Genomic DNA, 17,545 nt, shown 5'->3' on the forward strand with positions numbered 1-17,545 from the left:
TCTGTTTATCTATGCATGGAACTCAAAGGGTAGGCCATTTAGTACAAATGTAAAGGCCTCAAGTCTAAGGGCCCAAGATTTGAAATGGCAACTGTTTTCGATTCTCTTTGATAATGAGGGAAAGCTGAATCATCTCTCCCTTGACTCCTAGTAAGGCTCCAGTTTCCTGAGTCTGTAAGCCTTCCAGCTGTAAAGGAATGAACACCTGAGAAGTCTGGGTTATGTAGTCCTCTGCCTTGGGAACTATATCAAACTGTGTTTGGCTCCATAATCATGTGAGCCAATTCCTTATAACACACACACACACACACACACACACACACACACACACACACACACACACACACACACACACACACACACACACACACACACACACACACACACACACACACACACACACACACACACACACACACACACACACACACACACACACACACACCTACCTTACTGGTTCTGTTTCCCTGGAGAACCCTAATACACTACCTAAATTAACCTGGAAGTCTGAGATGCCTCCTATTCTAGGAAGAAACACTACAGATTCATTAAGTAGGAGGGGTCTCAGAAACAGCAAACAGATTTATGCACTCTGTCTAAAAGAACAAAAAAAGTGAAGAAAATTTCAGATAACTTAGATTGATGCTATTTGTTCTTCCGTATATTGAAAAGTTAAATCCCAGTCCAGCACTTTGTTTGCATCCTTTTGTAAAGCTACTCAGATTCTTTCTAGTTCTCTAGTGTTAAGTAAAAATACACCTGCCTGTTCTGGCAACTCCAGACACTAACAAGCAGACAAAAACTTCCAGGCTGGCATCATTTTTCTGAGACAGCTAATACTGTTCCACTTGAAAAGTACAATGTGCTCCAACTTCAGCCTAGCCCTTCTCCATCTAAGTAATGGCCATTAAATATTCACAATATACCTCCCATGTCCCCTCAGGCTTATCACCCCTCATCATTCAAAACCAGTGTGTATTTCTGGGCTACATTCAATAGCCATAGTAAATAGTTCACATTCTCCAAAGAAACGATCTCTACAGAGGATAACATAAGGCATATGAGAAAACATCTTTTATTCTCTCTGGGCCCAACCTGAATCATACCTTATGGTCACAACTTTTAGAGGCAGGCTAGTAAATTAAACTCTCCCACTTTCTCTCTTCCCTCTCCTACTCCTCTGTCCTCTACTGAATTACAAAGATATCTCTAACCCCATCCCTCACCCCCAAAACCAGTGTACGACAGTCAACAAAAACCAAGGAAAGACTCCTAGCCAAGAGAGACTCACCAAAGAGCAGCCTTCTTGTTCTGATCATTCCAAACTATGAAGGGCTGATATGACCATACCATTGTTGCCCCTCTGTCACCCTTTTTGGTGCACCAACAGTGGTTACATGTCCCCATCATTTATTTTTGAGACTTTGAAGTTCCAACAACATTCTTAATCTTCTTCATTTATTCAACTTTAAACACTTAAATGCGCCAAAGAGCATGTGCATGTGCATGGGACACTGTTAGGCTGAAAAAAGAAGGCCTACCTCTCCTAGGCCAAGTTGTTTGGGCATGATCACAATAATCAGTAAGACTCCAAGTACAGCCAGAACCAAGCAAACAGAAAGGTTTCAGAGATGATAAATGGGCTTAAAAAATTAAAATGGGACAACATAAAATCTCAATTCCTGAAGACCAGTGAATTACAAAAAACAATGACTTAGCTGTAGAAGCAGTGATAAAGTAATTCTATTTCTGTGAGGGAAATTATTTTAAGGTCCCCAGAATAAACAATGAGTTGGGGATCACTAAAACACCTTGGAACCAAAGATTTCAAACATCTGTCTTTCTGTACCTGTATGCTGCCTAACTCATTCCCAAAAAGGAACCAGAATCAGATTCCTCCCAACATAAGACTCCTAAGACATGTCAGGTTGGTTTCTGCAGAAGCTGAGTCTTGTGAAGTAGTCTTTAAAAATAAAAATGAGAAAACCAAAGAGTACAATGAGAACCCACTTTCTCCTTCCCACTGTAATTTTTCTTTGATTTGCTCTCTGAAAATTTAAGAAAAAAAAGAATCATTAGTGTCTCAGATTCTTGAATTAATCTGATCTCACTTCGTGGCTAATGTGGCCAAAAGTAGATGCTTTTGTACAATTAAAACAGAAGGACTTTATATCAGCAGGACTTTAGGGCTCTGGTTCCACTGTATTTAGTGTAAAGTACACTAATGATAGGGTGGAGGTTGGAGAAAGAGGTGGAAACATCCATCACAAGGTAACATGACAGATAGCAGGACCCTAGCTAGACTTTAAGGAACTGATTCTATTCTGGCAGGGGAAACCCACATAATTAAGTTTCGCACTTACAAAATTATCGCTCTGAATTCAAGAATGAGAGGCATTTGGTTGTAGATACCATCCCATCTGTAGATACTAACTTTAAATTTAGAGAAGAAAAACACTCAATGAATTAATATTATGGGTTGGGGTTTCTTAGGTGATTCCTAAATTCACCTATGATTTTTTTGTTTTGATACAATTAACAGCTGTGATAAGAGGTCTACCATAGCCCTGGCTCAGAGGTGGTCTTTAGTTTCAGAAAGTCCATCGGTCATGTAGCTGGCTGTCACTGCTAAATCTGTTGCTTGCAGAGGACCCAGAGGTCTGGGTTTGCTGAGTAGAGTCCTCACCATTTAAGCTCTTCCTACATACAGGACATGCGTCGTGCTGAAACAGAAAGATATCAGTCCACGTGAATAGCCTGACACGAAAGCTGGAAGAACTAAACACTTAAGAAACCCTGAGAGTTAGCAGGTAGAAAAACCAAAAGGGCATGAATTCTCACAGAATGCACGCTGGGGCCAGGACATCTCCCAAACAGAATTTCAACAGAACTGACAGAGAATTCTAGGCAGCAACTTAACAATAGCTAACACATATCACCAAGCAGAACTAACTAGAAACAGTGACCTGAGATGGTCTAGAGCAGGGATCAGCAAACTTTTCCTGTAAAGGAAAAGGTAGTAAATACTTTAGTCGTTGCAGGCCACACCACCTATGTTGCAACTACTCAACTCTGCTGATGTAGCACAAAAGTAGCCATAGACAATTTGTAAACAAATGGGCATGGCTGTGTTGCAATAAAACTGCATTTACAGAAATAGGTGGCAGGCCACAGGGACCTGCAGGCTGTAGTCTGCTAACCCCTGGTCAGAGAAGTTCCAAACAGATTAATAATCTAAAACACAGAATGGTGCTACTAGGAGTTAGCCAGGGACTAAAATCTGATCTGCTTGGCTCTCTATTAACTGTTTGGTTTTTTTGTTTGTTTTTTAAAAATTTTTTATTGGAGTATAGTTGTTTTACAATGTTATGTTAGTTTCTACCGTACAGCAAAGTGAATCAGCTACACGTATACATATATCTCCTTTTTTGGATTTCCTTCACGTTTAGGTCACCACAGAGCACCGAGGAGAGTTCCCTGTGCTATACAGTAGGTTCTCATTAGTTATCTATTTTATACATAGTATCAATAGTGTATATATGTCAATCCCAATCTACCAATTCATCCCACCCCTCCCTTTCCCCCTTGGTATCCTTACATTTGTTCTCTGCGTCTGTGCCTCTATTTTTGCTTTGTAAATAAGATCGTCTATACCAATTTTTTTCAGATTCCACATATATGTGTTAATACACGATATTTTTTCTCTTTCTGACTTACTTCACTCTGTGTGACAGACTCTAGGTCCATCCACGTTTCTATAAATGACCCAATTTCGTTCCTTTTTATTGCTGAGTAATATTCCATTGTATATATGTACCAATTAACTGTTAACTACACCCTTACTGTGAACCATCCCCCCAAGAAGATATGACTGGCACAGTTGCCCCATCACAGATGAGAGCTGTCTGTACTTACCAGTTCTAACCACGGCACAATACAACTGCTGTGAAAGAAGTGGTTGCAGGGTAACTGCCGGACTTCCTCCTCAACTGTGTAATCCTCTTTGCATACTGGACACTCTAAACCCTTATCTGTTGGAGGAGGAAACACCTTTTAAAATAAACAAGCAAAAAGAAGGAAGAAAAAAACTAGCCCAATGTCTTTAACAGCCAAAGGAATACACAAAGTAAAGACAAAGTGCATCCAAGGTGGAAGCAGAGAGGAAGCATGAATTTTATTTCAAATTGGGGATAGAGGTGGTAGTAGACAGGGTTATGAGAAGGAGGACTGATTAATGGGCCTGTTCCAATAAGGCCCAGACAGGAACTATATAAGGCCTACTTTTCAATGTAAAGAGTTGGAAGAACTGGGGCTTAGATTATCTTTTAAGTAAAACAGGAAAAACATCTTCCCAAGTGTGTGAAAGCCTTTTGGCAGTTTCTACTTAGGAAACACTGGCAATCTGTCCACCACAACCAAAGGACTCATCTCGGCAATTTTGGCAGTTCCCATTCAGTGTCTCAAGCCACTTTTACCCTACTACTTTCTACATCACACATCCTATTTCATCATGGTTACCCTAAAGCCTCTTTTACAAGTTGTTCATTAAAAGCTGTACCAAGAGATAGTGCTACAGAACTGCAAGCCCCAAGGGTAGCTCAGGCTCCAAGTCCAGAGACAGGAAGCCCTCTTCTCAGAGAAAATGGCTACAAACTGAATGGGGGATACCAGGCAGCAAATTCCAAGTTTCCCAAGTTTGGCTAGTAATACCAGCTAGTCTATCTCTCCAGTAGCTGGGCTATGTATGTTACATGCTCCACAGTACTCAAGCCATTTGGAGTAAAATACCACTTAACAGGTTCACTCCTTCCTCTCTATTCCCACCACCTGAGCCCTAATTTTAGCTTCTACTTCTCATGCCTACTCTACTGTAACAGCCTCCCAGGTAGCATCCCCGACTCCAGGCCTTCCAGATATATCCTATATTTTGCTACCAGCTACTTTTCCCTAATATCAGCTTCATAGCAATTCCCAGCTCATCTTCACTTGGATTCTCAGCTGGCACCTCAAAATCAACAAATTCAGAATTAAAAACATCACATCACCTCCTTATCCAAACCAGGGCCGGCTCACAATTCCCCCGTCCCTGATGTCAGCACCACCTCTGTGGTTATAGAGTTGCAAAATCTTAGAATCATCTTTCACCCTTTCCCCTCCTTTATCCCATTATGCAATCAGTGATGAAAGCCTTTCTTCAAAATGATCTGAGTCTACCCTTTCCTTTCTGTTAGCATTGCCACCGCCACCTGAACCCCATCAGGATGCTGCAACAGCCCCTTAAATCTCTGTTTCTGCTTCCTCCCTCTTTCAATCTATTTTTTTTTAATGATTGCTTTTTAAATTTATTTATTTATCTACTTTTGGCTGTGTTGGGTCTTCGTTGCTGCACGTGGGCTTTCTCTAGTTGCATTGAGTGGAGGCTACTCTTTGCTGCGATTCATGGGCTTCTCATTGTGGTGGCTTCTACTGTTGCGGAGCATGGGCTCTAGGCACAGGCTTCAGTAGTTGCAGCATGCGGGCTCAGTAGTTGTGGCTCATGGGCTCTAGAGTGCAGGCTCAGTAGTTGTGGCTCACGGGCTCTAGAGTGCAGGCTCAGTAGTTGTGGCACACGGGCTTAGTTGTTCCACAGCATGTGGGATCTTCCCAGGCCAGGGCTCGAACCTGTGTCCCCTGCACTGGCAGGTGGATTCTTAACCGCTGCGCCACCAGGGAAGTCCCTTCCCATCTATTTTAGACACTACCCTCCAAACTAATCTTCCCTAATGACCACTTAAATTCCCTTATTCTTCCATTTGGGGACATACAAAACTTACCTACTACCTAAACTATCCAGCCCTAACTACTCTGCCAGTTTCAGGGTCCTCTACAACAAGGCCCCACCCTTCCTATCCAGTCATACCTCCCACTACTCCCCAAATCAGATTCTATTTCAGGTCTAATGAGGTTACACTCCTTATACCTGATCCAGACACCATGTCCATGCTGACATTCTTCATTGGTTCATACTTTTCCATATATAGAATAATCTCTCTAAGATGGCCCATCCTGTCTTTAAAATCTTCTGACTCTAAACTGGAATTTATGGGGAAAGAAACTCCCAGTCCAGAATAATGTCCCTTATCACTAAGTTCTTTTAGTGCTTATAGATAAAATAATGTCTATGTCTAATGTACCTGAGTATAGGGTAGATGTGAAACAAATGCCTAGCCTCCCATTTTTTCTCTTCCTTTTCTCCCAAAGTCAGTATCATCTGCTCAACCACTTTTTATACTATTGTCTAATCATTTGGTAAGTTTTGCTTCCCCTAGTAAGTTCTTTAAGAAATCAAGTCTTCTATACCTTTGTTCCTCTTTATTTCCTGCATGGCATCTAGAAAACCAACATGGTAATTGCTCAGGAATTACCTGTTGACTAACCCTAATGAAGGAGCAGGTACCTTCCATATCTGGCACCCAGGTATAAATTTTAGGAGTGCTACAGCTCCACTTGAAGATCTTTAGTATAGGAAATGGCTCAGATTCTGAACAGAGATAATAAGATGACAAAATACATATGAAAATGAACCTACCAACTTGTTCCTGAGTTACTGTCACTGTTGGAAGAGATGTGATCTTTTCCTTGTCAGCTGGGGGAGGCCCTGTGTTTTCCAGTTGTCCTAAAAGCTACAAAAAAAGAAAAAAGAAGAAGAAGTGGTAGACATCTAACTATCCCTAGGGAGGGAGCTGTTCCAGCTGAGAACAGTGCAGATATTAAAAATGTTAGTTGCTCTTACTTCTGCAAGGCTATGAGAGGCTTGGGTTTGCCCTTTCCTGCTGCCAGAACACTCATAATTGCTTTACAATTTCAGAGTGACATTAGTATAAGCCCACAGACAGATCCATCATTGCAGGGCCCACCTCTGGGCATAAAGCAACTTCGGAGACAGCAAAAGGGCTGTGATGTCATGAATAAAACTACAGCTTAACAAAACGTAATACTTAACCAGTTCAAAAACTTCATTTTGCTGAAAGGAAAAAAAGGGTCAGAGTATGGAAAATAGCACAAGGTAAGCCAAGAAATAGGTAAATTACTGCCTACAAGAAGACCTGGATATAAACAACATGCTTTCTAGTCTCAGCAATCCACAAGGGAAATGAAAAACCAATTAAATTAAAATAAACATAAACAAGTGGAAGCAATTATACATGGCATGGGAATACCTTTTTCTCTGCTTCCTTCCCCTACTTTGTTCCATCTAGCAGAAATCCCTGCTTCAACATATAGGCAGACCCTTCTTTTTTGTGAAGTACCTGTTAATAGGATCCTCATAGGACTGAACAAGAGGACAAAAATATAAAATATTGTTTGTTATAGAAGTCTTTTCTTCCTTTGGAGTTGAAGCTATCTTCTAGAAAGTCCCTAGGATCAAGAAAGTACATGGATGCTAAACCCATAAACCATCTATCCCTTTAGTAAAATGGAAACCCACAAGCTCAAACTATTAGGGAAAGCAGAGTGACTGCCGTTTCAGAAAGTAGCAGAAGGAAAGCAGGAAGCCTGTGGAACCATGAGACACACTGAACAGACACCCTCAAAAGGCAGCTCCTCACCTGAGTTACAATGGCATCAAGCCCTGTCTGACCCCAGGCATAGTCCCCAGGGTTGGAGTGCAGCATCCCGCTCCTATACATGAGATGAGACACAGAGCATTAGATGGAGTGACCAGGCTCCGCCTTACACCACAGAAAGATTGGCAGAGGAATCCTGTTCTCTCTCAGAGCTGGAAAGTCACCAGTTCTCTAGAATCAAGTGGCAAAGAATTTCTCAATAATTTCAAGGTCAAACAGATTATCCAGAGGCAGTCTCTCATTCTCTAGGAGTTTTTGCTTAACTGTATACAACATAAAATGTGAAGCTACCTAAAATACCACATGACAAACCAGAGCAAAAAGAGTGACTCATTGCCTATTGGTTAAGAAAAGTTTGTCTTCTCTATGCCCATTTAACTTAAACATAGATGGAGCTGCTTTTTAAGGAGAGTTTTCCCTTCGTGATCAGCAAGAATCGACAGCAGACTTCCCTCATTCTAAGACTTGGCCTGTGGTCCTGGACAATGAGGAGCTTTCACGTAGAGAAGCAGCCACAGCAGTGTCTCTGAATCACAACTTAGAGGAATCACAAAAGGGACTTGGCAGCACCTCTTTCTGGAGCTGTTGGTGTACTAGCCTGGATGACAGATATCCAGACTCTTTGGCTGGAACACGTTTAAAGAAACTAAAGGCTGGAAAATAGGGTAACTGTGTGGAAGGACTGAGGTCCCTTTGAGCAAAGAAGCCTTCTGGGGCAGAGTCAGAAATGGCAAATAACTGTCCAGACAAGAGGAAATTCCATCTTTAACCCGTACCGTACGTGTCACTCTGATACTCTTATTTCTTCTGAAAAACCTTCTTACTTTAAAAAAAAAGGAAGTTAAGCAGTATCTTTTCAATTTCAGAAATTCTTAAGGAATAAAATCTTCCCATATGATCTAGAGAAACACACAAATCAGATACCAAGCCTGATAGGGACCATTTCATTCCCCACCTCAACACAACTCTCACACCTGAATATGAATGGAATCAGACACACCCAGTACCCAGACATCCTGTGGGCCCAGGATAACCCTCATGAGCCTGAATTATAAAGAATAAGTTCTGATTAAGTTTGGGCTCAGCAGACAATGGCAGTCTTTAACAGCCTGCCAATTACACCTATATACTCACCTATGCAGCTCTTTCTTTCTCACTATGGCACAGATACTACCATACCTAAAATGATGCTACTGCAGGAGAGTAAGACAGAAGGCAATTAATTACTTACCAAGAAAATGGGGATCCAGGAATGAATCCTGCAATGATCTGTTGTAGTACTCTGTTGAAGGAAAAAAATTAGATAAGACAACAGGCTAATGAGAGTACTCTATAGATATCCATGGCTGACTAATCACCAACTCCTTCCCCAAAACACAATGGCTTTTCACTGACTGTTATACAATAGAGAGCACCAGAAATCAGTCCACTACATGGTAGAGTGGTACTTTGCTATTACGGCTGTCTTCCTGAACTCTGCTACTTTATGCATTAATAGATTTTTATGAATTAAGCTGGAAAGGAATCTGATTGTATGGTTAGTTTTCAAACTATGATTCTTGGATCCTTGGCAGCAAAATGAGAAGCTGAAAGGGATGCTAAGCCAGGGAGATTCTGGACCCACCTCCCTACAACAAGGGTAGTTCCATTTTTGTGTGTTATGCACATTGTGCAAGATACTATTTAAAGGGTCCTTTTGTAAAAGTTCAACAATAGCTAACTATACTATGTGTTTGTTTTAAAATATGTTCACAAGTTATTTTACACTCCCCCTTTGGGTGTAGGTTGGACTTAATGACTTACTTTTTTTTCTGAGGTACAACTGACATATAACATTATATATATATATATTTTTTTGCGACATGCGGGCCTCTCACTGTTGTGGCCTCTCCCGTTGTGGAGCACAGGCTCCGGATGCGCAGGCTAAGCAGCCATGGCTCACGGGCCTAGCTGCTCCGCGGCATGTGGGATCTTCCCAGACTGGGGCACGAACCCGTGTCCCCTACATCGGCAGGCGGACTCTCAACCATACTGCGCCACCAGGGAAGCCCTACGTGTTTTTTTTTTCAGGTGTACAACACAATGATTTGATGTTTGTATATAATGCAAAGGATCACCACAATAAGACTAATTAACATTCATTACCATACATAGTTCTAAAATTTTACTTTCTTGTGATGAGAACTTTTAAGATCTACTCTCTTAGCAACTTTCAAATATGCAATACAGTATTAAAATGATAATACTGTAATTAACTATAGTATCTTATTGTGGGTTTGATTTGCATTTCCCTGATGATACAGTCACCGTGTTATACATTATATCCCCATTATTTATTTTATAACTGAAAATTTGTCCCTTTTGACCCCTTTCACCCATTTCACCCATACCCCAACCCCTGCCTCTGGCAACTCACCAATCTATTCTCTATATCTGTGAACTCGGTTACTGAATTCTTTTTTTAGATTCCACATATTAGATCATACAGTATTTGTGTTTCTCTTTGTCTCATCTATTTCACTTAGCATAATGCCCTCAAGGTCCATCCACGTTGTTGCAAATGACAAGATTTCATTCTTTTTCACGGCTGAATAACATTCCACTATATATATGTACCACAATTTCTTCATCCATTCATCCATCAGTGGACCCTTAGGTTGTTTCCATGTCTTGGCTATGGTAAACAATGCTGCAATGAACAGGGGGATGCATATATCTTTTCAAATTTGTGTTTTTGTTTTCTTCAGATGAACACCCAGAAGTGGAATTGCTGGATCATAAGGTAGTTCTATTTTTAATTTTTTGAGGAACCTCCATATTGTTTTCCATAGTGGCTACACCAATTTACATTCCTACCAACAGTGTACAAGGGTTCATTCCCTTTTCTCCACATCCTCATCAACACTTGTTATTTCTTACCTTTTTGATAACAGCCATTCTAACAGGTATGAGGTGATATCTCATTGTGGTTTTGATTTATATTTCTCTGATGATTAGTGATGTTGAGCATTTTTTCATGTGCCTGTTGGCCAACTGTAGGTCTTCTTTGGAAAAATGTCTATTGAAGTCCTCTGTACATTTTAAAACTGGGTTGTTTGTTTTTGTTGTTGTTGAGTTGCATGAGTTCTTTGTATATTTTGGATATTAACTGCTTGTTGGATACATCATTTGCAAATATCTCCTCCCATTCAGTAGGTTTCCTTTTCATTTTGTTGATTTCCTTCGCCATGCGGAAGCTTTTTATAGTTTGATGTAGTCCCACTTGTTCATTTTTACTTTTGTTGCCTCTGCTTTTGGAGTCATCCAAAAAAATCACGACCAAGACTGATGTCTTAGAGTTTACTGCCTGTTTTCTTCTAGGGATTTTATGGTTTCAGGTCTTATGTTCAAGTCTTTAACCCATTCTGAGTTAATTTTTGTGTATAGTGTAAGACAGTGGTCCAGTTTCATTCTTTTACATGTGGCTGTCCAGTTTTTCCAACACCGTTTATTAAAGAGACTGTCCTTTCTCACTGTATATTCTTGGCTCCTCTGTCATAAATTAATCGACCATATATGCAAAGGTTTATTTCTGGACCCTCTATTCTATTCCATTGATTTAGGTGTCTGTTTTTATGCCAGTACCATACTGTGACTTACTTCTTAACAATAGAATATGGTGGGATAACTGACTTCCAAGACTAGTTCATAAAAGGCACTGTGGCTTCCTCCTTGCAGCCTCTCTTGGATTACTTTCTCTGGGACAGTGCCATATCAAGCAGTCCTGTGCAAAGGCCCACATGATAAAGAACTGAGGCCTCCTGACAAGAGCGAGAACAAACTTGCCGGACTTTGAGTAACTCCCAGTTGATTCTTCAGATAACTACAGCAATGGCCAATGTCTTGACTGTAAGCTCATGAGACCCTGGGCCAGAACCACCTAGCTAAGCTGCTCCCAGATTCCTGGCCCAGTGAACCTATGAGATAATAAATATCTGTTGTTTAAGCCTCTAAGCTCTGGGATAATTTGTTATACAGCAATAGATAACTAATACAGATTTTGATACCTAGAAGTGAGTACTGCTGTAACAAGAACCTAAAATGCGGGAGTAGCTTTGGAACTCAGCAGAGGGCAGAGTTGGAAGGACTTTGAGGAGAGTGAGTAAAAGTTTGAAGAGCCTTTAAGAAATTGTAGAAGCATGATGGCTTTTGAGGAAGTTATGGGTGAGTACTTAAGGGAAAGTGAGAAAAATGTTTTTGGAAATGGGAGGGAAAGGGATCCTTGTTATGTATGTAGTGGGAAAAGCTGTTGCCTGATATAACATGGAAAGTGGAAGCTGTGGCTCATGAATGGGGTGATAATGTAGCTAACAAGATTTCCAGACAGGGGTGTTGAAGGATCCTTTTGACTTCTTCTTGCTGTATTAAAATGCAAGAGAAGAGGAATAAATTAAAGGAAGAATAGTTAAAAAGGAGTTAAGACTAGATAATTCTGAAAATTTCTGGCCTCTCCAGATGGCAAATGATACTAAAATTAAGAAATAGCTTTAAAAAAAAAAGAAAGAAATGGTTTCTGAGCAAAGATCAAATCATGGGCATTGCCAAGAAAATGGTTAAAGAGGAAGCCAAGAGTGTGGCTATAAAAATTCTTTGTTAAGACCTCAGAAAGAGGAGCTTCCCTGGTGGCGCAGTCGTTGAGAATCCGCCTGCCAATGCAGGGGACACGGGTTCGATCCCTGGTCCGGGAAGATCCCACATGCTGCGGAGCAACTAAGCCCGTGTGCCACAACCACTAAGCCTGTGCTCTAGAGACCGCAAGCCACAACTACTGAGCCTGCATGCCACGACTACTGAAGCCCGTGTGCCTAGAGCCTGTGCTCCAAAACAAGAGAAGCCACCGCACTGAGAAGCCTGCACATGGCAACAAAGAGTAGCCCCCACTTGCCGCAACTAGAGAAAGCCCGTGCGCAGCAATGAAGACCCAATTCAGCCAAAAATAAATAAATTAAAAAAAAAAGACCTCAGAAAGTTCACATAGTGCCTAGAGAGCTATTCAATTAAACAACTGAGCTTCTAAGAAGCTTCAGTGTGTTGTATTAGTTTCCTAGGGCTGCCTTAACAAATTCCCACAAACTGGGTAGCTTAAAACAAGAGGAATTTATTCTCTCACAGTTTTGGAAGTCAGAAATCTGAAACTGAGATGCTATTAGGGTTAGTTCCTTCTGGAGTCTCTACGAGAGAATCTATTCCATGCCTCTCTCCCAGCTTCTGGTGGTTTCCAGCAATCCTTGCTGTTTCTTAGCTTGGAGACACATTATTCCAATCTCTGCCTCGGTCGTCATATGACTTTCTTCTCTGTGTCTTCTGTGTCCAAATTTCTCTCTTCTTATAAAAACACCATTCGATTAGGGCCCACTCTAACCCGATATGATCTCACCTTATTTTGATTACATGTATAAAGATCTTATTTCCAAATACGGTCACATTCACAGGTACTGGAAGTTATGACTTGAACATTTCTTTGGGGGTAGGGGGGATATAATTCTATCCCACTACAAGTATTGTCCTTCAGCAATCCCAGAAGAAGCCCAAGGTAAAAAAGAGATTATATAAAAAGATTTGTGGGTATAACTTTTGTTAATGGCATAAATCTCACTAATAGTAAAAAGAAACACTGCCAGCTTAAACTGAAAGGTACAGAGGCAGTACAAAATGAAAAGAGACCCTTTGGGCCCTCAAAATTCTACTGGCAAGAAGCAGGCTAAGAAAACTATGAAGTTGCAAATCTGGACTACTTTTTATGGAAAAGAATGACTCATAGGGTAGAATCAAGAGCCAGGAAGGAGGAAACAAGAGCTACAGAGAAGCATTCCTGGGTAGAAGTAGAACTAAGTCCTAATCAAGGAAGGTCCAACACTTATCCAGACAAACATTAAAATTGCTACGAATCAGTGACTTCTTTGTGCCTTTCATCTTCTCCCTTTATAAACAGGAAGCTCTATACCTGTTTATTATACGCCTGTCCCATCACTATATGTTGGGTATATATGAGGGGTAGAAAACTTGCCTCTTTGGTTTATAGATCAAAAGGAATTATGTCTGAGGAACTACATGCAAAGAGCCTCATCCACACTTGGACTTAAGTAAATGACAACCACCTGAATTTCAAGTTGATGCTGTACAGGGACAAGACTTTTGGTGGGTCTTGGGAGGAGGTGAATGTATTTTGCACATGGGAGAAATGTAAGTAATTTCTGGCCAAACATTAAACTGTGGTAGTTTTCAAATATGTCCACAAATTCTTTAATAATCCTCCCCTTTAAGAGACAGAGCTTAATCCTCCTCCCCTTGAATGTGGACTGGACTCAGTGACTCACTTCTTATAGATAAAGTATGGCTGGAAGGACAGTGTTTGGCTTCCAAGATCAGGATATAAAAAGGCTTTACGGTTTTTCCCTTCTTCTTTTCTCTCTCTTGGATCACTTACTCTAGGGGAAGCCAGCTGCCAAGTCATGAAGACACCGAAGAAGTCCTATGGAGAAGTCCACACAGTGAGGAACTGAGGCGTCCTGCCAACAGCAATGTTAGTTGACCCATCTTGGAAGTGGATCTTCCAGCCCCAGTTTAGGGTTCAGTTGACTGCAGCTACAGCAGACATTTTGATTACAACCTCATGAAAACCTTTACTAAAAACACCTAGCTAAGCTGCTCCCAAATTCCTGACCCTCAGAAACTGTGAGATGATAAATGTCTGTTGTTATAAGATGCTAAATTCTGGGATAACCTGTTTACACAGCAATAAGTAACTAATACACCCTCCCTGCTTGCTAGTACAGACACACCTCAGAGATATCACAGGTTTGGTTCCAGACCACTGCAATAAACAAATTTTTTGGTTTCCCAGTGCATATAAAAGTTATGTTTACACTATACTGTAGTCTACTAAATGTGCAATAGCATTATGTCTAAAACATTGTACATAACCTTAATTTAAAAATACTTTAGAGACTTCCGGGTAAGATGGCGGAAGAGTAAGACGCGGAGATCACCTTCCTCCCCACAGATACACCAGAAATACAGCTACACGTGGAACAACTCCTACAGAACACCTACTGAACGCTGGCAGAAGACCCCAGACCTCCCAAAAGGCTCGCCCCGCACTCCGTGCCCCTCCCTCCCGCCCGGCCTGAGTGAGCCAGAGTCCCCGAAGAGGCTGCTCCTTTAACCCTGTCCTGTCTGAGCGAAGAACAGACGCCCTCCGGCGACCTACACGCAGAGGCGGGGCCAAATCCAAAGCTGAGACCCAGGAGCTGTGAGAACAAAGAAGAGAAAGGGAAACCTCTCCCAGCAGCCTCAGAAGCAGCGGATTAAAGCTCCACAATCAACTTCATGTACCCTGCATCTGTGGAATACATGAATAGACAACAAATCATCCCAAACTGAGGAGCCAGGAGTCAGTGCTGTGCCTCTGAGGTGGGAGAGCGAACTTCAGGACACTGGTCCACAAGAGACCTCCCAGCTCCACATAATATCAAACGGCGAAAATCTTCCAGAGATCTCCATCTCAACACCAGCACCCAGCTTCACTCAACGACCAGCAAGCTACAGTGCTGGACACCCTATGCCAAACAACTAGCAAGACAGGAACACAACGCCACCCATTAGCAGAGAGGCTGCCTCAAATCATAAAAAGTCCGCAAACACCCCAAAACACACCACCAGACGTGGACCTGCCCACCAGAAAGACAAGATCCAGCCTCATCCACCAGAACACAGGCAGTAGTCCCCTCCACCAAGAAGCCTACACAACCCACTAAACCAACCTTAGCCACTGGGGACAGACACCAAAAACAACGGGAATGACGAACCTGCAGCCTGCAAAAAGGAGACCCCAAACACAGTAACATAAGCAAAATGAGAAGACAGAAAAACACACAGCAGGAGAAGGAGCAAGATAAAAACCCACCAGACCTAACAAATGAAGAGGTAATAGGCAGTCTATCTGAAAAAGAATTCAGAATAATGATGGTAAAGATGATCCAAAATCTTGGAAATAGAATAGACAAAATGCAAGAAACAGTTAACAAGGACCTAGAAGAACTAAAGACGAATCAAGCATCGATTAAAAACACAATAAATGAAATAAAAAATACTCTAGATGGGATCAATAGCAGAATAACTGAGGCAGAAGAACGGATAAGTGAGGTGGAAGATAAAATAGTGGAAATAACTGCTGCACAGCAAAATAAAGAAAAAAGAATGAAAAGAACAGAGGACAGTCTCAGAGACCTCTGGGACAACATTAAACGCACCAACATTCGAATTATAGGGGTTCCAGAAGAAGAAGAGAAAAAGAAAGGGACTGAGAAAATATTTGAAGAGATTATAGTTGAAAACTTCCCTAATATGGGAAAGGAAATAGTTAATCAAGTCCAGGAGGCACAGAGAGTCCCATACAGAATAAATCCAAGGAGAAATACACCAAGACACATATTAATCAAACTGTCAAAAATTAAACACAAAGAAATCATATTAAAAGCAGCAAGGCAAAAACAACAAATAACACACAAGGGAATCCCCATCAGGATAACAGCTGATCTCTCAGCAGAAACTCTACAAGCCAGAAGGGAGTGGCAGGACATACTTAAAGTGATGAAGGAGAAAAACCTGCAACCAAGATTACTCTACCCAGCAAGGATCTCATTCAGATTTGATGGAGAAATTAAAACCTTTACAGACAAGCAAAAGCTGAGAGAGTTCAGCACCACCAAACCAGCTTTACAACAAATGCTAAAGGAACTTCTCTAGGCAAGAAACACAACAGAAGGAAAAGAACTACAATAACGAACCCAAAACAATTAAGAAAATGGGAATAGGAACATACATATCGATAATTACCTTAAATGTAAATGGACTAAATGCTCCCACCAAAAGACACAGACTGGCTGAATGGATACAAAAACAAGACCCATATATATGCTGTCTACAAGAGACCCACTTCAGACCTAGAGACACATACAGACTGAAAGTAAGGGGATGGAAAAAGATATTCCATGCAAATGGAAACCAAAAGAAAGCTGGAGTAGCAATTCTCATATCAGACAAAATAGACTTTAAAATAAAGACTACTAGAAGAGACAAAGAAGGACACTACATAATGATCAAGGGATCAATCCAAGAAGAAGATATAACAATTGTAAATATTTATGCACCAAACATAGGAGCACCTCAATACATAAGGGAAATATTAACAGCCATAAAAGGAGAAATCGACAGTAACACAATCATAATAGGGGACTTTAACACCCCACTTTCACCAATGGACAGGTCATCCAAAATGAAAATAAATAAGGAAACACAAGCTTTAAATGATACATTAAACAAGATGGACTTAATTGATATTTATAGGACATTCCATCCAAAAACAACAGAATACACATTTTTCTCAAGTGCTCATGGAACATTCTCCAGGATAGATCATATCTTGGGTCACAAATCAAGCCTTGGTAAATTTAAGAAAATTGAAATTGTATCAAGTATCTTTTCCGACCACAATGCTATGAGACTAGATATCAATTACAGGAAAAGAGCTGTAAAACATACAAACACATGGAGGCTAAACAATACACTACTTAATAACAAAGTGATCACTGAAGAAATCAAAGAGGAAATTAAAAAATACCTAGAAACAAATGACAATGGAGACACGACGACCCAAAACCTATGGGATGCAGCAAAAGCAGTTCTAAGAGGGAAGTTTATGGCAATACAATCCCACCTTAAGAAACAGGAAATATCTCGAATAAACAACCTAACCTTGCACCTAAAGCAATTAGAGAAAGAAGAACAAAAACATCCCAAAGTTAGCAGAAGGAAAGAAATCATAAAAATCAGATCAGAAATAAATGAAAAAGAAATGAAGGAAACGATAGCAAAGATCAATAAAACTAAAAGCTGGT

The 17,545-nt window shown here is 40.8% G+C and overlaps 1 protein-coding gene across 2 annotated transcripts in view; it reads right to left on the reverse strand.

Moving 5' to 3' along the window:
• Window positions 1–1,393: 1,393 nt before the first annotated feature.
• Window positions 1,394–17,545, reverse strand: part of RNF115 (ring finger protein 115) — a 65,918-nt gene continuing 49,766 nt past the window's right edge. For both annotated transcript variants that reach the window (XM_060090415.1, XM_060090416.1), the window contains 5 exons: window positions 8,839–8,889; window positions 7,590–7,662; window positions 6,569–6,662; window positions 3,916–4,031; window positions 1,394–2,723 (listed from right to left, as the gene is read on the reverse strand). In XM_060090415.1, coding sequence (XP_059946398.1) covers window positions 2,592–2,723; window positions 3,916–4,031; window positions 6,569–6,662; window positions 7,590–7,662; window positions 8,839–8,889 — 466 coding nt within the window. In that variant the 3' untranslated portion in view covers window positions 1,394–2,591. The remainder of the gene's footprint in view (window positions 2,724–3,915; window positions 4,032–6,568; window positions 6,663–7,589; window positions 7,663–8,838; window positions 8,890–17,545) is intronic.

Source organism: Mesoplodon densirostris, chromosome 2 (assembly GCF_025265405.1).
Source record: "Mesoplodon densirostris isolate mMesDen1 chromosome 2, mMesDen1 primary haplotype, whole genome shotgun sequence".
Classification (NCBI taxonomy): Eukaryota; Metazoa; Chordata; class Mammalia; order Artiodactyla; family Ziphiidae; genus Mesoplodon; species Mesoplodon densirostris.